General features: G+C 50.4%; 1 protein-coding gene across 3 annotated transcripts; it reads left to right on the top strand.

The window, feature by feature from the left end:
* Positions 1–1255: 1255 nt before the first annotated feature.
* Positions 1256–6984, top strand: LOC103051486 (H-2 class II histocompatibility antigen, E-S beta chain-like). Of its 3 annotated transcripts, none has more exons than XM_088141477.1 (6): positions 1256–1433; positions 2996–3268; positions 4275–4551; positions 4733–4846; positions 5468–5488; positions 6333–6984. In XM_088141477.1, the coding sequence occupies exons 1-6, from the start codon at positions 1343–1345 to the stop codon at positions 6529–6531; spliced, it is 975 nt and encodes a 324-aa protein (XP_087997603.1). In that variant the 5' UTR covers positions 1256–1342; the 3' UTR covers positions 6532–6984. The 3 variants fall into 3 exon arrangements, with proteins under 3 accessions (XP_087997603.1, XP_087997604.1, XP_087997605.1); XM_088141478.1 differs by having other exon boundaries at positions 4270–4551; positions 6333–6496; XM_088141479.1 differs by lacking the exon at positions 1256–1433 and adding an exon at positions 1689–1920 and having other exon boundaries at positions 6333–6496.
* Positions 6985–23110: the final 16126 nt, after the last annotated feature.

Genomic DNA, 23110 nt, shown 5'->3' with positions numbered 1-23110 from the left:
AAGGCGGGGGGCGGCGGTGGCCAAGACAAAGAAAAGCAGCTCAAGGAGTTTCCACCCACTCCCCCCCAGGCTGGACCGCTGCAGGGTGCTCTCCCTGGGGCTGCCCTTGGAGAGCGTTCAGAGGCTTCAGCTGGGCAGCAAGGGCTGGCGCAGGCAGTCCGTGGCATCTCTTTCTGGGCGCAGGAGACCCGCTGCTGCCTCGGCGCCCCGCTCTGTGTGGTTGCTGCTGTGTTGTTGTTTGGTGTGTGTGCTCATTGCTGATGCAGGCTGGATAATTGAGAAAGGCAAAGAGTGTCAAAAGAAGTCCGTCTGCACTCCCTTGATGATGGAAGAGCCTTCGGTGCAGAAATTGTGAGAAAAGCGGGGATCCCAGAAGATCTCCTGGTGCTCGCGAGGAGCTTCTCTGCAGGCCAGGAAGGCCCGTCCGGAGGGAACCCGCGATGCCAACGGGCTCAGATGGGCGCAGGAGGGCGGCCAGGCTGCTTTCCCCCCCTTTATGCCCCCCTTCGTTTGCAGCCCCTTGAATTCTCCCTCGAACGAGCCCGATGGCGGACAAGCCAGACTAAGGGCTGCTTCGTGCCCCCAAACCAGGTTCACGAACTGCAAGGGCTGAGTTCACACGACCCCCGACGCACAAGCAGAGGGTCCCCTTCTGGCAAAGGAAAGGGCTCCAGCCCAGGATACAGAGCTGCCCAGATGCCCGGCCATTTTAGCCACGTGAAGCCAGTCCTGGGTCCCCGCTGGCCACCCCCCTCCTGCCACCAGAGGCTGATTCCCGCCACCCCCAGATCCCCAGGCCCTTCGCCTCCCGGAGCTCAGGAGGAAACCCCCTTGGCCCAGAGAAGCGCCCAGATCGGTCCCCCGGCTTTTTCCAGGAAGGACCCAGCCGCCCCAGCCTGGAGTCTCCCACCCCCCTGGAGCCTTAAGGATGCTTCAGAGGGCATCCAGTCCACCCCTCCAGGCCCCCAGAGAAAAGGAGAACCCGGCTGAGAATCCTGTGGAGGGCAAAGGAAGGGGAGGGTCCCCTCTGAGCTGGCAGCCCCCCCGAAGGTGCAGCCCCCCGAGACTGAGAGGATTCCCCCTCCCACTTTCTCGCTTCTTTCTCTAATAAGATCTATCTCCTCCATGGGGCGAAATCCAGAGAGGCTCTGCCTGGAGACTGATGACGCGGAAGGAGGGAGATTTCCCATTGGCCCCTCTGCTTTTCTGGGCACTCCCAACTCCAAATTCTGAGAAAAACGCTTCCTGCCCCCAATCCAGACCCACCGATTCCGCCTCTGGGGCTGGAAGCATCTGTGTCTCTCTCCTCTCTCTCTTGGGGGTTGCTTGTGGGGCAGCATCCATGGGCTGTGCTGGGGTCCCCCTGCTGCTGGTGCTGCTGGTGGGGGTGCTGTCGTGGATCCCTGGAAGCGAAGGGGGTCAGGAGCCCCCTGGTAAGGAGGGGCGTGGGAGGGACCCCGTGATGCTGGTGGGGGACAGGGAAGAAAGGGGCTGGGCCCCCCAGGAGTGACCCTGAGGAAGGGGTTGAGGGCAAGAGAGTCGAGAGCCCGTTGGAGCCTCGATCTCCGCGTGGCCTCTGCCCCCTCCCTCCTCACACCCCCCCCAGGAGGACCGAGAGGGACCCCCCCCCTTCCCTGGCTCTGGCCGAGGTGCGGAGGGGGTCGTGGGAAGGCCGCTGACCCGGGTCAGAGTCGGACCTTCCGGCCCCGAACGAGACCCGGATCCGGAGCCCCCAAAGTTTGTCGCCTTGAAGGAGGAAGGAGAAGAAAGTGAAAGAGAAAGAGGGAAATCGCAGCGTTTTCGGTCCTAAATCCGAGCAAGGAAAAGCCGCATAAGAAAAAGATGCATTTGGGAAAAAACCTTTTTGCACCTTCAGAAACTTCACTTTTTCTTACGAATCTCCAATTAGAGGCTTTTAAGGTCAGGCAAGAGTTGAATTGAGATCCCTTGTTGGGGGAGCCTCTGAATTGGGAAAGGAGACCCAGCCCCCCCCATAATTCCCCAAAGCAGAGTCAGGGTCTGGAGGGGAGGGGAGGGGAGGGGAGGGGAGGGGAGGGGAGAACCACGGGGGGGAACTGAGGGGGAAGGATGTGGGGTAGGGAGACTGGAGACCCCCCTTTGAGCTGCTCCTGGGGGCTCTTGAGGAAAGGCAGGTAGGAGGGCTGATTGTTGGGGGGAGAAGAGAAGTTTGGGGAAAGCAGGGAAGGTGGGGGGTTCAGGCGAGGGAGGGGCTGAGAGACCCCAGGATCATCGGTCCAGACAGCCTCATTGTGCCCCCTCCCCATATTCCCCCCCCAAGGAAGAGGGAGACCGAGGTATGGATCTCACTTTCACTACAGCCCTGAGATTCTCTGGGTCTCTTCACCCCCCCATCTTTCCTGCCCCTTTGGGGGGCAAAGAGGCCCCACCCGGATCCAACATTCCCTGCAGAGAGTAGGGCAGTCTGCTACACCATTTGAGCTTCTGCCTGCCTTTCCCCAGGGCGGAAGGATGGAGGGGGCCCACCAGGAAGCTCCTCCCCTCCCCCTCTTTCCTACCCCCCCAGACCCCCAGCAACTCTCCATCTCCCCCAGGAAGCCCCACTGGGACCGAGAAACCTCCCCCTCCCTCTTCCAGGGGGCGTCTTGAGGCAGCGACAGCCCTGCGGGGTTGGCCGCTGCTGCCAAAGGAAGGCGTCGGAGCTTCTCCCACTCGGGGCGGATTGGCCCCTTCCTCCCCACACCCCCAATGGTGGGGCATGGAGTGGATTGGGGTGGGGGTCTCTTGTCAGGCCCCCCCGTCTCCCCCAGGGAGCCCCAGCAAGGAACTGGAGGGGGCAGAGAAAGGCCCCTCCGGTCCCCCTTCCAGCTGGGCCCTCCAAAGGCCACCCCCTTGGTCTCCCGCAGCAGGTATCCCCCTCCCTCTTCCTGCGTGGGTCCCTCCTCTGCTGACGGCTGGGAAGGATGGGCCCTGGAGTCCCTCCTGACAGCCCTCCCCCTCCTCCTCCTCCTCGCAGCCCATTTCTTGTACCAGGAGAAGTCCGACTGCCACTTCCTCAACGGGACGCAGCAGGTGCGATTCCTGGACAGGTACTTCTACGACCGGCAGGAGTATGTCCGCTTCGACAGCGACGTCGGGAAGTTCGTGGCCGTCACCCCGCTGGGGCAGCTCTCGGCCGACTATTGGAACAGCCGCCAGGACTATCTGCAGGACAAGAGGGCTGAAGTGGATCGCTTCTGCCGGCACAACTACGAGGTGGCCAAGACGGGGCTTGTGGTTGGCCGGAGAGGTGAGTCCGGGGGGGGGGCTTCTGGGGAGGAAATACCGGCCCCTCCCCCTTCATTCAATCCATTCAGGTTTTTTATTTAACTACTAAGATTAATCTCTACATTTTGAACATGTTTTCACTAAAATCGCCTGGTTTTAGATTTTGAATTTCTGCTGGTTGAAATCTGTTCCCTCTATTCCCTTGTTAAAAGTATTTTCTCACTCAGGATAATTTTCTTGTAAAGAAAAGAAAAAAGGCATTGTCATGAATTTCAGTTTGGAAAAACTGCCTCCTTTTACCTCTTTTGCAAAGATTTTTAATGTTCCAAGATACAAATGTGCTTCCGGGGAAGAAAAAGCCACAAGTGTACTATTTATCTGAGCGGCAACCAGACTAGATCCCAGGTCTTCATTGCAAATAACCAAAACTTTTAAAAGTTGAATCATGTTAAATGTTATTCACTGTGAGTAAAAAAAATCTGTCAGTAAGAAACTCTATTAACAAACTACTTACACAAAATAGCCAATTATTGAAAAATAATCGAGATTAAAAATCAGATCCAAACATACCTTGCAGCCCCCCCAGAAGCCGTTTAGGAGCCATTCGCCTCCCCCCAAAGTAGCAGAAGATGCAGAAGCATTTTGATTTCCGCAGCCGAGGAGGGAGAGAATCAGCCTCGTCTCACCCACTGACGTCTTCCCGGAAGGCCACGAGCTTCATCGATCCCCCCAACTCCCCGACCCAAACGCTGAAGGGCACAAGGACCCAGGACAGACCCCAGACGCCACCCAAGACCCCCTTCCTGGCTGGAGGGAGCCCTGAAGGACCCTCTTTGGGGGCCCATCCAGCCCTCCCTTCATCCGTCCAGGAATTGTGCCAGTTTGAGCCACACTTTTCTCCCTTAAATCTTGTTCTGCTCTTCTCTGCTTATTTCTCTGTGTTGTCCAGATCATGTGGGATTTCATTCATTTTCTCGAATATGAAATAGGAATATAAATATTCTCCTTCTCCCTCCCCTCCAGCCAAGCCCACCGTCACCATCTCCCCCGCCAAGACGGACCCCGGTTCCCCCAACACCATCCTCCTCTGCACCGCGACCGGCTTCTACCCCCTGGAGATCGACGTCCAGTGGCTGAAGAACGGGCGGCCGGAGAAGGAGGGCGTCGCCTTTGGGGAGGAGCTCCAGAACGGGGACTGGACCTACCAGCTCCAGGTGCTGCTGGAGACCCAGCCCCAGCGTGGGGACGTCTACGCTTGCAAGGTGGGGCACGCCAGCCTGGAGGCCCCCGTCACCATCCAGTGGGGTAAGCCTTTCCCTTCCTCCCCTTCCCTGCCCTCCTGGTCTGGGGACACCATCCTGCACGGAGAAGGGGACATCGATGGGGTGGCTGGGAAGCCCCTCCCTGTGGGTAGAGCCAGAATGGCCCCCCGGAGGAAGCTGGCCCTGATCCTGCTGCTCACGCAAGGCTCCTTCTCCTCCCCCAGAGCCACGTTCCTCCAACGCTGCCAAGAGCAAGCTCTGGACGGGGGCCGTGGGGGCCGTGCTGGGGGTGGTCTTCCTGGCTGTGGGGCTCTCCCTCTACCTGAAGAACAAGAAAGGTGAGTCCGTGGGGGGCTGGGTGAGAGGCTATGGGGAGGGGACCATCTAGGGGAGGCCTTGCATCTAGATGGCAAGGTGGGTCCCCTTGGGCCCCCAAATCCCAAGGCTGAGAGTCTCATTGGGAAATTGCTTCAGAGACATTTTTCTTCCTGGAGGGGAATAAGGGATAGGAGACCCCTTTTGGGGTGGTGGTGGAGGCACCAGGGTAGAAACCAGGAGCTGTGAGTTCCAGTCTTGCCCTGGGCACAAAGCCCCCTGGGTGACCGAGGGCCAGCCATTGTCTCTCAGCCCCAGGAAGCCAGCAATGGCAACCCCCTTCCAAAACCTTGCCAGGGAAACTGCAGGGACTAGTCCAGGCAGTCGCCAGGAGTCAACATTGACTCAAAGGAAGGGGAAAAAAGGGGGGGGGGATTTAATGCAATATATTATAGGCTATAGAATGGGATCTTGACCCCATAAATGCTCCAGCCCTTTATTTATTTATTTATCAAATTCATAAGGCCGCCCACAAGAAGTGACTGGGTAGCATTTAGCAAAAGATATAAAAGAATAAGTATGTCAAGAACAATCATATTAAAAAGATAAAAAAGTTCTGAATGCGTCTCTCTCCCTTTTTCCAGCAACTCCCATCCAGCAACCAGGTGAGCTTCTTCTATTCGCCCTCCATTAATTAATAAGTTTTTCTCTTTCTCTCTTCTCCCAAAAAATATCTCTTAAGTAACTGAAAGAGCCTTGAAAGACCTGCAAACTTTCCAAAGATTTTCTGCAGTCCCCAAATCCATTTCCAGGATTTTTGGCGGCTTTTCCTTGCAGGGACCCCAAAATGTAACACAATCGCACACAAGAGCAGCACACAACACCAAAGCCTCCCCCAGGATGTCTCCCCATTTTGGGACATTGCCAAAGGGAAGGGAAGGGCGCCATGCAGGTCATTGGGGGAGGGAGAGGGAGCACCCCAAGTTTATGGGCTGCCCTTCTTGACCCCCCCTTTTACCTTCCACACAAGCTCCGGCCAAGGGACACCGGGCTGGACCCCAGACCCCATTTCTGACTCCACCCTCTGAGCAGCATCTTCTCGGTTCGGATGAAGTATCTGCGGGGGGGGGGAGGGAGGCCTCCTCTCTTGATTGACCCTCTAATTAAGCCAATTAGGGACAAATTCCACCTTACCGAGGTCAGGCTGGAGCCTCCCTTTGCAGCCCCTCGGCTGAACCGGGACCCCCTTCCAGCCCCAGAGATGAGATGGGGAGGAATCCCTGGTCCTTCGCAGCCTTTTCCTCCCTGAAAGGGGTGGATTCCCCCTCCATCCGGGCCCTGCCCATCATCCACCCCCTCAAGGTTGGGCCTGCCTGGGGGGGGGGGTGAAAGGGAGGGGGAGGGGAAGCCCACCCTGTGTGTTTCCTGCAGACTCTCCAAAAAAACCTAATTTACACTGAAGGTTTTACTGTATATTTTAATTTTCTTCCCCATCTCTTTTTTTCACAGCCCTCATGAGTTAATCCTGCTGTCCCTTCCTGCTCTCAGATGCAAAATAGCTGAAGATTTTCAGCACCTGATGAATTTCTGCCTTTTTTGCAACCCTCCAAGGATGCAGCTTCAACACTGGCGAGAGGAGGAGAATCGCAGCTGGACCTTCTCCTGCCGAGACCCACCAGCTTCCTTTCGAGGCCTCTCTGTCTTTTGAGGGAGGGGGAAGCGGGGAGGGGGTGGAGACCACCCAGTCTGCCCCCAGGAACTCCTGGCCTGCCTGTCCCTCCAGACCCCCTGATTTGTCCTGCTCAGCACAGACCCCCCTTCAGAGCAATGGCTGCAACCCCCCCACCTCCAGCCACTTAGCCGGAAATCCATCTGGCGCTTAGCCAAGCCTGGGGGCCACCAGATCCAGAGAGATCCAGATGCTCCACATGTACCAGCCACCCTGGGATCCCCATTTCCTGAGGAGTGATCTCAGGGATCAACTGGTCTCTGCCCAGCAGAGCCCCAACCTCCTTCCGTTCCTTGGACCCCCCGTCGTTTCTCCACCTCATCTCTCCCGGCTTTGAATGCCCAGGAGCTTCATTTTCTTGCTGTTCTCCTCTGGGTCAATTCTCTCGGCTTTTATTTGCTATAAAACAATAAAATTGAGACTGTAGGAAAACCCTGGAATGATGTCAGCTGATGCTGCCTGAAAAGTCTGGTCTCCCTCAGCTCCATATTCCCTCCAGGTCAGGTGCCATTTAATCAGCTCCCTCCACCCCTGAATTTCTGGTCCTCCGCAGAAGGGGAGAGGTTTCCCACACACATCTATAGGTCCCGTTGCCAGCGTGGCTCCTCTTATCCTCTTACCCCACCCTTGGAGGAATCGCGGATTAGTTTTGCATTATGGGGCCGTCTGAGATCAGAGCCGGGAGTCTGTGCTGGGCCATTTTGTCCTGTTCAGAGAAAGTCCCTTTCACAGGTCAGAGCAGGAGATCAGAATCTGCCTGGATGGATCCTGGTGAATCTCCTCTTTCCAGGGATTCTCCCCTGATTGGATCCCTTTGTGGGAAGGTAATCACCCCTCTTGAAGCTCTTCCTGCAGTCCAAACATTTATATCATGTTTTTGCCCCTGCTTTTATTTATTTATTATTTATTTATTAAACTTCTCACCCACCCATCTCCCCCCAATGGGGGAACTCTGGGTGACTCACAACGAAGTTGTTTTATGGGAAACAAGGTCATTGCTCTGCCTGAAGCTCTTCCCACCCTCCCTGCATTTATAGGTTCTCCCCCAGGTGGATTCCGTCCCATAGAGAAGGAATGAGGGTCCCCTGTAACTTTCTCCATCCTCTCTGCACGGATGTTCCCCTCAAATGTCAGTTCTGCGATTGTCACTCAAATTGTCTTTGAACATCTCCGCATTTCTCCCTAAAGACTTGGTCCTTCTATCTCCGATGGAGATCTGGTGGGCTGAAGGTTTCTGACTCCCGTTCTTGGACTGAGCTCTCCTGCGTGACTCTTGGGCTCCATCCGATCTGCAAACCTCTCTTCTCCTTCGTCCCTGAGAGTTTCCGACAGCAGAGGAGGGTCCAGAGTGTGAGTCCTCGTGTGTGTATCCGAATCCCTCACGCTCACCCGAGGAGCACACCTGGCGTCCAGGCGACTGTGAGCCCCTCCGCGGGAGCAGAACCTCTTCATTTTCAGGAAGGCCTCTTCCATGGCTGGAAGGCTCCCACCACAAAGAGGTTCTCCCGGCATGCGGCTGGAATCTGCATCCCCTGGATTTGAGCCCATTTCCCGTCCTTCCCAAAAAACCGAGAACTGCCCTGCCCCATCTTGCACAGGAGAGCCCCGCAGATCCTGGAAGAGGCTCCCCACTATCTCCTCTCCCCAGACAAAGCGCCCCCCATGCCCCCCAACTTCCCTTCCTTTTCGGGGCCCCGATTGTCTCAGCTGGTCTCCTACGCCCAGTGGCTTTGATCTTTGGGAATGTCCGCTGAGGTCCATCTCCTGTCCGGGGGGGTCCTGGGTAGCGGGGGCAGGGAAGCGGCTCACCCGGTGCCCCTTTGGGCCGGAGCAGGAAGTCCACACTGGAGCTGTCCATGGTGTAGAAGATGTTGGCCATACGGGGGAAGACCAGCTCTGCAGGAGAGGTGGTGGATGGAGGGGGAAGCTGAGCTGGCCCCAAGGCCCCTCCCTTCTCCCCAGCACCCCCAGACTTGCGACCACGTTGGGAGCCTCATGTTGGCTTGTTACCTGAGGAGGAACACAGAGAAAGGGGCTCAGCCACCCACCCCACTGACACCCCCCAGCCATTCCAGAGGAAGGAACCAAGGCAAGGGCAGAGATGCCATCCAGCGCTTGCCAAGCCAGATTTCTCATCTTTCCATGCCTGCTCTGCCGTGTTCAACATCACCCGACCTTCCAGGGGACTTCCAAGTGGAAGGGAGGTGTTGCTGTTCAGAGGACAGGCTCAGCGCCACTTGCTAAAACCTGGATCTGAGCCAGGATCAATGTAAGTGCAGGGACACTGTTACAGAAGCCTTCACTGAGCCGAACTACAAGCATTTGTTAACTAGCTGAATCCACATAAACCCCTAACAATGGTTTAAATGCCATCATACCCAAGCATTTCCACAACTCTCATTTTACAAGAGGCATTCCCCCTGGGAGTGGGAGGATGCCTCTTGGAAGGCGGGGTCCCCAACTTTTGCAGTGCTCCTGAATCCTCCCATTCGCTCTATTCACAAAACCCTCCCAGGACGAATCAGCCCCACTTCTTCTCTCTCTAACCACCATCCAGAGGGGCTGTGACCAACTTCACTCCCTCACCAGGATGCTCTTCTGCAGGGTGCCCTTCTGCAGCGCCAGGCTGACCCAATGATACGGCAGTCTGAGGGGGAGGCTCCCCCCAGGTCAGGGGCCTGGAGGTAGATGGATCTGCAAAGGCTGAGTGCTGATGGCCCAGGATGAAACTGACCCCCTTGGCAGGGAGGGGGGCCAGGCCGCCCCAGGGGAGGGCGGGGAACATGTCTAGGGCTTAGATGGAGGGCCACTTGCTGTGCTGCAGGAGGAGACAGGAAGGGAGGACAAGGAGGCAAGGCCAGGACCAGCGCTCTATCTGAGGAAGGAACCCTTCCTGGTCCTGGGGGGCTGAGCTGGACTGGCCTTAGGGGAGGGCAGAGGGATTCACTGGGCACTGGGGTGAGGTCCCTGGCAGGCAACTGCTTCTGCGGACATAGGGGGGCCCCTGCCATCCACCATCCACACCAGGTTTTGCAGCGGGTGAGAGCACAACGTGCCCAAGATGCCTCCCCAGCTCTTCAGCTGGGTCTGGACTCGAGATGGGCCATTGGCGGTGTACGAAACAAGGCGTACCAAACTTTTTCTGGGTTGATCAGCAGTAAAACTTTATTTCAAGCGTTTGCAAAGGCTGGTGGACTCCTCAGCATCAAAGGAGGAAGCCACACCCACCCACAGATCTCAGCACAATTTATACATTTCTATCCCGTCGCTCCCCCTTCATGGATCACTGCCTTGTCGTGGCGAAGGGGCTTGCGTAACTCAGAGAAGCCATGAGCTACGCCGTGCAGGGCCACCCAAGACGGACAGGTCATGACAGAGAGTTCTGACAGAATGTGGTCCACTGGAGAAGGAAATGGCAACCCACTCCAGGATCCTTGCCAAGAAGACCCCATGGACAATGTCAGAAGGCTAAAAGATGTGACGCCGGAAGATGAGCCCCTCAGGTCGGAAGGTGACCAATGTGCTACTGGGGAAGAGCGGAGGGCAGTTCCAAGTAGCTCCAGAAAGAGTGAAGCGGCTGGGCCAAAGCCGAAAGGACGTTCAGCTGCGGATGTATCTGGAAGCGAAAAGAAGGTCCGATGCTGTAAAGAACAATATTGTCTAGGTACCTGGAAGGTAAGATCGATGAACCAAGGCAAGCTGGATGTGGTCAAACATGAGATGACAAGATTGGACGGCGACATCTTGGGAATCAGCGAATTGAAATGGACGGGAATGGGTGAATTTAATTTGGGTGACCATTATATCTACTACTGTGGGCAAGAAACCCTTAGAAGAAATGGAGTTGCACTCATAGTGAATAAGAGAGTGGGAAAGGCAGTAATGGGGTACAACCTCAAAAACGACAGAATGATCTCAGTGCGTATCCAAGGCAAACCATTCAACATCACAGTCATCCAAGTCTATGCCCCAACCACTGATGCTGGAGAAGCTGAGGTTGACCGCTTCTATGTAGACCTACAACACCTTCTAGAACTAGCACCAAAAAAAGATGTCGTTTTCATCACAGGGAATTGGAATGCTAAAGTAGGAAGTCAAGGAGTAATCGGAATAACAGGCAAATTTGGCCTTGGAGTACAAAATGAAGCAGGGCAAAGGCTAATAGAGTCCTGTCAAGAGAACAAGCTAGTCATAGCAAGCACTCTTTTCCAACAACACAAGAGACGACTCTACACATGGACATCACCAGATGGTCAATACTGAAGCCAGATTGATTACATACTTTGCAGCCAAAGATGGAGAAGCTCTATACAGACAGCAAAAACAAGACCAGGAGCTGACTGTGGCTCAGATCATGAGCTGCTTACTGCAAAATTTAGGCTTAAATTGAAGAATGTAGGGAAAACCACTAGACCACTCAGGTATGACTTAGATCATATTCCTTGTGAGTACACAGTGAAGGGGATTAATAGATTTAGAGGATTAGATTTGGTAGACAGAGTGCCTGAAGAACTATGGACGGAGGTCCGTAACATTGTACAGGAGGCAGCAACTAAAACCATCCCAAAGAAAAAGAAATGCAAGAAAGCAAAATGGCTGTCTGATGAGGCTTTACAAATAGCTGTGGAAAGAAGGAATGCGAAAAGCAAGGGTGAAAGGGAAAGATATAAGCAGCTGAATGCAGATTTCCAGAGAATAGCCAGGAGAGATAAGAAGGCCTTCTTAAATGAACAATGCAAAGAAATTGAGGAAAACAATAGAATGGGGAAGACTAGAGATCTCTTCAAGAAAATTGGAGATATGAAAGGAGCGTTTAGTGCAAAGATGGGCATGATAAAGGACAAAAAAGGCAGGGACCTAACAGAAGCAGAAGAGATTAAGAAGAGGTGGCAAGAATACACAGAAGAACTATACAAGAAAGATCTTGATGTCCCTGATGTCCACGCTGGTGTGGTCACTGACCTTGAGCCAGACATCCTAGAGAGTGAAGTCAAGTGGGCCTTAGGAAGCATTGCTAACAACAAAGCTAGTGGAGATGACAGTATTCCAGCTGAGTTATTTAAAATACTAAAAGACGATGGTGTTAAAGTGCTGCACTCAACATGCCAGCAAGTTTGGAAAACGCAACAGTGGCCACGGGATTGGAAAAGGTCAGTTTACGTTCCAATTCCAAAGAAGGGCAATGCCAAAGAATGCTCAAACTATCGCACAATTGCACTCATTTCACATGCTAGCAAGGTTATGCTCAAAATCCTACAAGCTAGGCTTCAGCAATATATGAACCGAGAACTACCGGATGTACAAGCTGGGTTTCGAAGAGGCAGAGGAACTAGAGATCAAATCGCCAACATTCGCTGGATCATGGAGAAAGCACGAGAGTTCCAGAAAAATATCTACTTCTGCTTCATTGACTATGCAAAAGCCTTTGATTGTGTGGATTACAACAAACTCTGGTGAATTCTTAAAGAGATGGGGGTACCAGACCACCTTACCTGTCTCCTGAGAAATCTGTATGCGGGCCAAGAAGCAACAGTTAGAACCGGTCACGGAACAACCGATTGGTTCAAAATAGGGAAAGGAGTACGACAAGGCTGTATACTGTCACCCTGCTGATTTAACCTATATGCAGAGTACATCATGAGAAATGCCAGGCTGGAAGAATCACAAGCCGGAATTAAGATTGCAGGGAGAATCATCAACAACCTCAGATATGCGGACGATACCACCCTCATGGCAGAAAGTGAAGAAGAACTAAAGAGCCTCTTGATGAGGGTGAAAGAGGAGAGTGCAAAAGCTGGCTTGAAACTCAACACTAAAAAAACTAAGATCGTGGCATCTGGACCCATCAATTCCTGGCAAATAGAAGGGGTAGAAATGGAAGCAGTAACAGACTTCATTTATTTGGGCTCCAAGATCACCGCAGACGGAGACTGCAGCCATGAAATTAAAAGACGCTTGCTCCTTGGGAGGAAAGCTATGGCAAGCCTAGATAGCATATTAAAAAGCAGAGACGTCACCTTGCCGACAAAGATCCGCATAGTCAAAGCTATGGTTTTTCCAGTAGTAATGTATGGCTGTGAGAGCTGGACCATAAAAAAGGCCGAGCGCCGAAGAATTGATGCCTTTGAACTGTGGTGCTGGAGAAGACTCTTGAGAGTCCCCTGGACTGCTAGGAGGTCAAACCAGTCAATCTTAAAGGAAATCAACCCTGATTGCTCATTGGAAGGATCGATAATGAAGCTCAAGCTCAGATATTTTGGTCACCTAATGCGAAGAGAGATCTCTTTGGAGAAGACCCTGATGCTGGGAAAGATTGAAGGCAAAAGGAGAAGAGGACGGCAGAGGATGAGATGGTTAGAGAGCATCACTGAAGCAATGAGCATGAAACTGAGCAAACTCAGGGAGGCAGTGAAGGACAGGAAGGCCTGGCGCGATGTGGTTCATGGGGTCACGAAGAGTCGGACACGACTTAACGACTAAACAACAACAACAACAATCCCGTCGCTCAATCACTATCTTGTTTTGTCACTGGTCAGGCTTACATTCTTGTCCAGTATTACATATGCAAGACATGTAATTTAATATTCATTAGTTTGGTGCTCCTGCTCAGTTCTACTCTTCAGCTGAAGGCTTTGGTTAGTTGATAAAAACGTCATTTAGATACGTTTAGTGAGTTCTAATACAGCGCTCTATTCATCCCTCATCTCTAGCCGGCGTCAACCTACGTTAACTCGCCTAGAAGAAGAAGAAGAAGAGGCTTCTCGGTTACGGAAGGAAGACCTTTCTGTTCCAGCTACCTCCTGCTTTTGTTGCAACCAACCTTAAATGTGCTCACACAGCAGGACAAAAGAAAATGATTTCTCTGTCTGTTTAGCTTACATTATGCTCCTTCCCAGAAAGCCCCCCCCTTTTCTCCTTTAAAATTTTTTTCTATCTGACCTCTTTATGAAACACTCGAAGTTTCCTTGTTAATGTCGGTCAAGTAAAAGCTACCTTTTTGTCACTAATAACTATTACTTCTTTTTAGCATTTCTCACAGTGGCAGCTTCGGAATGGCGCAAAAGTTGGGGGAAAGGCAATTATGGGCATTTCCGTCAGGAAGACCAAATCCTGACCATGTCCCTTCCAGCCTTACCATTTTTGCATTCGGGGGGAGGGGGTGTTCCTAAGCCCAAAAAGGGGAGCCAAAGGAAAAGGGGTCCCTCTCTCCACCGCGTGCCCCAAGGAGCACCCAAGGGCTGCTTCAACGTTGCTCCCAGCTGGACGCAGAAAAACAGCCTGGGAAGGGGCAGCGGAGCGCTTCCGGCCAAGGCTTTTTGCCAGGATGACGGACTCCCTTTCCCGCAGAGGGGCACGAAGCGCTTGGCAGGGGCTCTTCCGAACCAGTCAGATCGTGGGGAACAAGGTCCGTGACTGGGGTCCTTTCCCCGTTTGCGTTCACATCATGGATGAACACTCGGAATCAGAGTGTTGAACTACCTAGGCACCCGCTTAATTTTCATGTCGTTCAGACATACTTAGATAACTTGTTAATCAATATGTCAGGGGTACTTTGTCGAGATCTACGGAGCAGTACACAACTCAGTTGAACACAAACTGGTTCTATTTGCAGACGACGTTCTCTGGTTTATTTCTAAACCTCGCATTACAGGTTTACATTGTTCCAGGGCTGATGCAAAGGATAGGTGACGTTAGTGTAATGGCAGGATGCTCTATTAACTGGTCCAAATCAGAACTGATGCCAGTAGGTGAAGATTCGGTTACCCCGCCATTTAAGGAATATCAATTCCGTATCTGTATCGGATCTATTCAACCTTTAGGTATGTGTATACCAAAGGATATAACTCAGTTAGCAACAGGTAACATAAATAAAATATAGAGAGGGGTTTCTCCAGATGCAGACAGATGGGAGTCATGAAACCTCACCCTTTGGGGAAAGGTGAACCCTCTCAAAATGAACATTATTCCCAGGTTCTGGGAGGAATCCCATTCATATATCTGGAACATATTTTCAGGAAATTAATTCTTTGTTTAGAAGGTTTCAGTGGGGTTCTTCAACTCCGAGAATATCTTTACAGAAAATGCAATTATCGGTTAAGGAGGGAGGATTCGGTTTTCCAGATCTGGAGCTGTATCATCAAGGTTACTTATCATCAAGTATTAAATACTGGAAGGCAACAGTTGGTGTCAATTTTCTGATCTGGGCCACTTTGGACTATACATATATAGCCCCTTTGGTTGGATGGACAGGATTAGGGTCAAAATACATCAGGACTCTGGTATCTCTGGAAGCGGTTGTGCCAGAACATTACGGCATGGAAGGTCTAATAAAAGACTACGTAGCCCAGCAGGCTACGACGGGCTACCCACTGAACCCAGGAACCAAAAAAGCTCTGAGGGGAGATATTCCGGTTTGGGTACATAAGCCACGTTACTGGGGAGATGATCCGAAAATAGCTGATCAGAAATAATGGGTACAAGTGCGGCTTCCGAGATTTCATTTAAATATAAGGAAAACTTCCCGATGATAGATCTGCACAACGGCGGAGCCACCTCCCTGTGGAGGCTGTGGGTCCCTCCTTTTAAGAAGAGGCTGGATGGCCGTGCTTCACAGACGCTTGAAGTGGTTCTCATGCACGTTGCAGAGGGTGGGACCATGTTACCCTTGCGCTCCCTTCCAACGTCACGGCTCTGTGATTCTGTGATTTTAGGCAACCAGGGTGACCTTCCCTTCATCTCCGTTCCCAGGAATGAGATGTCCTTTAGGCAAGATGGAAGGCGAAAGGAGAACGGGACGGCAGAGGAGGAGATGGTTAGAGAGCATCGCCGAAGCAACGAGCATGAAACTGAGCAAACCCCGGGAGGCAGTGAAGGACAGGAAGGCCTGCGCGATGTGGTCATGGGGCCACGAAGAGGCGGACACGACTTAACGACTGAACAGCAACCATCAAACAATGCCATTTAGCAGGCTCCAGGAGGGGTCCCTTCTCTGTCACGGCACCTGCCCCCCGAATGATTCCCCCCTGAGAAATCCATTTAGTTCCCACCCTGGGGATGTTCTTCTCCTTGGGGTGGAAGGTCTGTGGAGCCCGGGGGGCAGGAGGCAGGGTTGCTCCTGCAGTTGGCCTGGATGGCCGAGTCTTTTCTGTGTTTTTTAAAAATGTTAGTCTCCCAGAGTCCTTCTGGAGTTCAACAGAGGTAGATAGAGAGAGATGGAAGGAAAGAATAGATTAGGTTTTGTAAGACTTCAGCTGATTTTGCCTCAGCTGTGAAGAGGCAGGGTCTGTTCTAAGGACATGGTTCTGGATCTTCTCGCTGAGCCAAAGGCCTAAATGTCTTCTGGTAAAAGAGCACAGCAAGCAAAGTACAAATCTTGGGGAACCCCACAAATAATTTTCCTTCTTTTTAATCATAACTTTAATTAAACCTTTTAAAAAGAACAGTAAAAACTAACAAAAACTGCTATTAAGAGAAAGAAGAAGAAGAAGAAGAAGAAGAAGAAGAAGAAGAAGAAGAAGAAGAAGAAGAAGAAGAAGAAGAAGAAGAAGAAGAAGAAGAAGAAGAAGAAGAAGAAGAAGAAGAAGAAGAAGAAGAAGAAGAAGATTGGACAAAAAGAAAATAGTAAAGATCAAAAGTGCAGAAAAGAAAAGAAGAGAAATAACAAAAGAAAAGAATTGACTTCCGACCCTCCTTGCAACAGATATAAGTAATAATATACCTCAAACTCTTGCTCTGAATTTACAACATAACTTCCATTATTTCTATTAACTCGCATTATTTCTAATCATCAATCCATACAACATAATTTCATTTTTTTCTGTTTCTAACAAAAGGTCCACCCATAAATATTATTTCCAACCCCGCGACAAAGCTCCACCACAATTTCTCTGCTTGTGTTGAGGTGGAGGCCCGTGTGAGCAAAAAAGACCAGAGGCTTTCTTCTGCCCTCTGAATGACAGAGAAATTTCCTGCTGAAATAAAATTACCGAACAAGGAATACAAGCCATAGATATAATGACTGATATTCTTGGCCAGCTGGTAAGCAATGAACTGAACAGGAGACAGTGCTATGATTGGGACACCCTTGTTCATTGGGACTGCAGCCCCCATAATTCCCATGCAGGACACCCTCTCACCATGCAGCTAGGAATTCTGGGAGTCCCAGTCCCAATGCCTCTGGACAACACAGGGTCGAAGGCTGATGCAGTATCATCAAGATGATCGGAGAAATAACTTAGGTGCAAGATTTAGCAAGGAACAGGCCTTTCTCTTTGTAGCCCTTCTTAAGATGCCCGGTGGAAACCTGGTTGTCACGGCCCAGCATGGGCAAAGCGAATGAAAAGGGTTTAGCGTAAAACCCCCAAAATAAAGGGAGGAAGGTTGTACGTATGAATGACAGCAAGAGGGGAATCTAGAGATTGCCCCGTATCTGACAGGTGCCAGTGTCACATGAATGGATCCGATAGACTTTTATGTCAAAGTTCTTCACTTTTTTTGTGATTAAAAACAAGACAATGAAAGTGTACTCAGTTTTTCTTCACATGCACCTGCTTGCCTTTCATCTCCACCTTTCTCTAGCACAGTGTTGGTTAACCTCAACCACTCTAAGATGGGTGGACTTCAACTCCCAGAATTCCCCAGCCCTGATGCCAACCCTGTGTCCATTCATCTTCTGCGCAAAGTCTGTCCTCTGTCACGCTAGCCTCCCCTTGATGTTTTGCTGCCAGACTAACAGTTCTCCTCCTACAATGCCCACGTTGCACCCGAGAAGATTTTCCTCAGATGTTTGAGATCCGCTGGGACATATTTTCCCCTTTCCAGCATCATTTGTCTCTCATCGCCTGGACCGGTGCTCACATGTGAACGCCCACATAAAAATGATCTTGATGTGCTTCTGAGTTCAGCAGGGTTTTTCCTTTCAATGACTGTTTCTCACACCTACACACCACTCCCCACCCGGCTCGTAGATCAATGGTTCAGGAACCGCCAGCATTGCGCCTCGAAGGGGCAAAAATTGCCCTCTCTCCTGAGAACACACAAAGCCTGACATGTAAGTAGCACCCTTAGTTACCTGTTGGAGATCCCCAGAGCAGCCACTGAGGTACTTCAGGGACCCACCAGCAGGACAAGGGGGCACTTCTGGCAGGTCCATAGCATTTAATATGGAGATACTGACTGTCTCTGAGCACGGTATTATGCTAACCGCAGTTTTCTTTTTTAAAGGTAATTCCGTGAGTGTCAGGCAAGGCATGACAGGTGGGCTATTGACATCTTCAGGTTAATCATGAGGTGAAGTTCTCCTCATGCGTGGCCTTTTATGTTTCTGCAATTTACCAAAAAGCCAAAGAATGGAAAACCTCTTCTGCAGGAGCATTTATGCTTGCTTTTCCTGAGGTTCTTCGCTAAGAGCGTAAAGATGGAAGGGGAGAGTGGCGGGGAGTCCATCTAAGCCACCATTCTATGTCCCACAGGGGTCAACCGGGGTCTTCAGGCACGAGCATGAACAGGATGGCAAGCTGTTGTTGGACAATTAAGGATGGTATTGTAATTTATTAATATTGTTGTTGTTGTTCAATCGTTAAGTCGTGTCCGACTCTTCGTGACCCCATGAACCACATCACGCCAGGCCTTCCTGTCCTTCACTGCCTCCCTGAGTTTGCTCAGTTTCATGCTCATTGCTTCAGTGATGCTCTCTAACCATCTCATCCTCTGCCGTCCTCTTCTCCTTTTGCCTTCAATCTTTCCCAGCATCAGGGTCTTCTCCAAAGAGATCTCTCTTCGCATTAGGTGACCAAAGACCTCTTCTGCTTCTGTTAGGTCCCTGCCTTTTTTGTCCTTTATCATGCCCATCTTTGCACTAAAGGTTCCTTTCATATCTCCAATTTTCTTGAAGAGATCTCTAGTCTTCCCCATTCTATTGTTTTCCTCAATTTCTTTGCACTGTTCATTTAAGAAGGCCTTCTTATCTCTCCTTGCTATTCTCTGGAAATCTGCATTCAGTTGCTTATATCTTTCCCTTTCACCCTTGCTTTTCGCATTCCTCCTTTCCACAGCTATTTGTAAAGCCTCATCAGACAGCCATTTTGCTTTCTTGCATTTCTTTTTCCTTGGGATGGTTTTAGTTGCTGCCTCCTGTACAATGTTACGGACCTCCGTCCATAGTTCTTCAGGCACTCTGTCTGCCAAATCTAATCCTCTAAATCTATTCATCACCTTCACTGTGTACTCACAAGGAATATGATCTAAGTCATACCTGAGTGGTCTAGTGGTTTTCCCTACATTCTTCAATTTAAGCCTAAATTTTGCAGTAAGAAGCTCATGATCTGAGCCACAGTCAGCTCCTGGTCTTGTTTTTGCTGTCTGTATAGAGCTTCTCCATCTTTGGCTGCAAAGAATATAATCAATCTGGTTTCGGTATTGACCATCTGGTGATGTCCATGTGTAGAGTCGTCTCTTGTGTTGTTGGAAAAGAGTGTTTGCTATGACTAGCTTGTTCTCTTGACAGGACTCTATTAGCTTTTGCCCTGCTTCATTTTGTGCTCCAAGGCCAAACTTGCCTGTTATTCCGATTACTCCTTGACTTCCTGCTTTAGCATTCCAATCCCCTGTGATGAAAAGGACATCTTTTTTTGGTGCTAGTTCTAGAAGGTGTTGTAGGTCTTCATAGAAGTGGTCAACTTCAGCTTCTCCAGCATCAGTGGTTGGGGCATAGACTTGGATGACTGTGATGTTGAATGGTTCGCCTTGGATACTCACTGAGATCATTCTGTCGTTTTTGAGGTTGTACCCCATTACTGCCTTTCCGACTCTCTTATTGACTATGAGTGCAACTCCATTTCTTCTAAGGGTTTCTTGCCCACAGTAGTAGATATATAATGGTCACCCGAATTAAATTCACCCATTCCCGTCCATTTCAATTCGCTGATTCCCAAGATGTCGCCGTCCAATCTTGTCATCTCATGTTTGACCACATCCAGCTTGCCTTGGTTCATCGATCTTACCTTCCAGGTACCTAGACAATATTGTTCTTTACAGCATCGGACCTTCTTTTCGCTTCCAGATACATTCACAGCTGAACGTCCTTTCGGCTTTGGCCCAGCCGCTTCACTCTTTCTGGAGCTACTTGGAACTGCCCTCCGCTCTTCCCCAGTAGCACATTGGTCACCTTCCGACCTGAGGGGCTCATCTTCCGGCGTCACATCTTTTAGCCTTTTGACATTGTCCGTGGGGTTTTCTTGGCAAGGATCCTGGAGTGGGTTGCCATTTCCTTCTCCAGTGGACCACATTCTGTCCGAACTCTCTGTCATGACCTGTCCGTCTTGGGTGGCCCTGCACGGCGTAGCTCATGGCTTCACTGAGTTATGCAAGCCCCTTCGCCACGACAAGGCAGTGATCCATGAAGGGGGCGCAAAAGTTGGGGGAAAGGAAATTACTGGCATTTCCGGCAGGGAAGACCAAATCCTGACCACGTCCCTTCCAGCCTTACCATTTTAGCATTGGGGGGGGGGGATTGCTCTGAAATAATACCGAGGACTAGAAACTTGGGGAACAAGTTGGCTCAGCTGGTCCCAACCATGAGGTCACAGGGCCAGTTTGGGGATCATCCCTCAGCCTCCCCGCAGCAGGTTTGTTAAAATATTAAAAGAAAGAAATGATTTTTTTCCGTAGAACTTCCATCTGTTATTATACACGATGTAAAATCCAAAGCTTCGGTAGAGTCTAAAACTGTAGATAAATAATTACTTAGATGTTCTGCCCAAGAAATCCTGCACTGGAAATTACCTTCCCGAAGAACCTCCGGGGAACATGTGGGGTTAGTTGAATTTCTTTGTCATTGGTGTTAACACGCTTAAAACTACAGGTGGATGATTGTTGGGTGATGAGATTAAGAGGAGACAAGGAATATAAATTATTAACCTTTATATCAAACCAAAATATACAAAAAGGAAAAACTTAAGCATAAAATATATCTTCAACAATACGAAAGTGACAACGAAGAATATAAATAATGTAATACAAATATACCAAACAATAGGGAATAGGCACTGAGCCTAAAAAGGTAAAATCAGGAAAGCAGCAGAACGAGTAAGAGGAAGGAGGGTTCTCTTATGCAGAGTTTGCCACCTGATTCTAATAGTTCATGGCCAAAAACAATCTCTATAGTTAATACGGCTAAAGATGGAGATCTTGCAAATGTCCAACAACGATCACTGTCTGATCTGCAGCCAACATTAAATAATCTTACTGGGGAAATAAATTGCTCGATGTTAAACAATAATCTGTCACACTTGCCCCCCATCCATAAGTAAATGTGAACTCACCAGGATAATCGTGTGCCACTGAACCGTTTAAAATGGTTAAATTTAACTTCTTGCGAAGCCTGGCTAAACAAGATCCCGCATAGTTCACATTCTGATCTTTAGACTGTCTGTCGTGTAACCCGCTTTGGTCGGACAGATAAATGAGGAGACCTGGCTGCCAATGCTTCAGCATTAGGGCCAGTCCTGGCAGTTAAACCACCCAGGATCACCAACTGCATACGGGGGAATTTTAAAGGCAGACCGTATATGTATTGTTCCAATTCTGTCCAAATATGTGTAGTTCGGAATCGTGTTTCAGCTGGGGGAAGATAAATGTTTATCATTATTAAATTGAAATGTTTTAATGTAAACGTCCTGTAATAGCGTCTTGTTCATGGTGCCCTGCTAAGGTGGCCCCCGCCCTTAAAGCACTTGAGACCAGCATTGCTAAGCCTGCGTTGTTGCGCCCTTTTGGGAGTTCTGGAAGCCTTTGCGATCCGTGGGGCAAAGCCCTGGAGATAAAGAGAACGGGGCACCCACGTTTCCTGTAATGGGTTAGCATCAAAATTGCTTAAATATTGAGTAAAAGGAGCATCATCGCATTTCTTGAGCCAACCAGCCATATTCCGGGAAAGTACTGTCCGAGCGGAGTGCGTAGGGTCATACTCTGAACGGTGTCGATCATCGACCTCCGTGCGATTTAGCAATCCTTCTTTATCGAGAGTAGCTTCTCGGATGACTCACCGGAGAGGTTTGGGTGGGCTGAGGGTCCCTTGTGAAGACCGCTGGACCGACCGGGTGGCCGCATAATTCACTGGCCTGCGAGCATCTCGTTTGTCGCCCCTCCGAAGCAGACTCAGAGCGGGGTTTGTTCTACGCTCTCCCTGTTCTCTTGCACCGTTTGCTTCCAGATCGGGGCAAACACTGCATCGTTACGTTTCGTTGCTCGATTTGCCCGGTTAGTCATTTCCCCTGATGGTCTCACTGGCTGGTCTTTAGGTTTACAGCGTCGATGTACAGTTGCCTGTATTTTGTGAAAACGAGACACTGTGACGGATTTTCTGTTAACAGAAGCCTTAAGATCGCATGAATCATCTGCTGCTTCTGTTGTTCTGAACGTAACTATTGCTCTTGCTTTAAGATAGTTTAAAAATAAGTGCTCAGTCTTACTAATCATATTTGTAGTGATCGATGGGATTAGAAGTTGGGTCAACTGAGCAAAGTGTAGTTTCTGTTCCAATTGAGATAAAATTCCTTTAGGTTTAGGATAATTTATAAAAGCCAATTTATTAGCACAGGGTTGGGATTCCAGGGTGTATTAAATAACCTTTATTGAGCAACGTTCTTGCACTTACCGCATTTGGAGTTAACCATAGTTGGATCTTCTGGCACTGAAGGGCATAAAGATGGTTTTGCATCCACGGATATTGGAGTCTGACGAGCAGTTGACTTTCTCTTCCGCTCACGGGGATCAACCGTCCTCAAGGCAGAGCTTATGCTGCTGTTATTTTCACAGTCTATGTCTGAAGTCCTCCTGGATTTCTTACTTAACTCCTTCTAATGTCTTCTTTTCCTTTCGGTTGTTGTTATACGCATCCATATAGATGGTCCAGAGTTCCTCGCAACTGTAGAGGAAACGCGTCGAAGGAAAGGAAGGAGGACATTAAACGAACAGCCTGTCCGACGAGACTCAGAGCGCCTGCAGGGCAAACGAGGCTGGCTGAGGGACCGAGAGAGGCGGTTGTCTGGCACTCTTGCCTTCCTGATAGACAGCAGTTGTCCTGTCCTTGTAGAGAGCAGGCAAGAACAGGGTCAGAAAGTAACTTGAGAAGAATTGCTTATGTAGGTATGCCCGGCCCCCTTCCCCGCCAGGGAGTCAGGTTCATCCGGGGCCACCAGCGCTCGGCCTCCTGCGGCTCCGTCTACCCCCAGGCCCCTGACCCGGGGGGAGCCTCCCCCTCAGACTGCCCTATCATTGGTCAGCCTGGCGCTGCAGAACAGCACCCTGTAGAAGAGCATCCTGGTGAGGGGGTGAAGTCGGTCGCAGCCCCTCCGGATGGTGGTTAGAGAGAGAAGAAGTGGGGCTGATTCGTCCCGGGAGGGTTTTGTGAATAGAGCGAATGGGAGGATTCATGAGCACTGCAAAAGTTGGGGACGCCGACTTCCAAGAGGCATCCTCCCACTCCCAGGGGGAATGCCTCTTGTAAAATGAGAGTTGTGGAAATGCTTGGGTATGATGGCATTTAAACCATTGTTAG

The sequence above is a fragment of the Python bivittatus genome, unplaced genomic scaffold (genome assembly GCF_059951505.1).
Source record: "Python bivittatus isolate LINGU-HERP-01145 unplaced genomic scaffold, Pbiv_v1 ctg000330_np1212, whole genome shotgun sequence".
NCBI classification, from domain to species: Eukaryota; Metazoa; Chordata; class Lepidosauria; order Squamata; family Pythonidae; genus Python; species Python bivittatus.
This window is presented reverse-complemented; position numbering and strand designations above follow the sequence as displayed.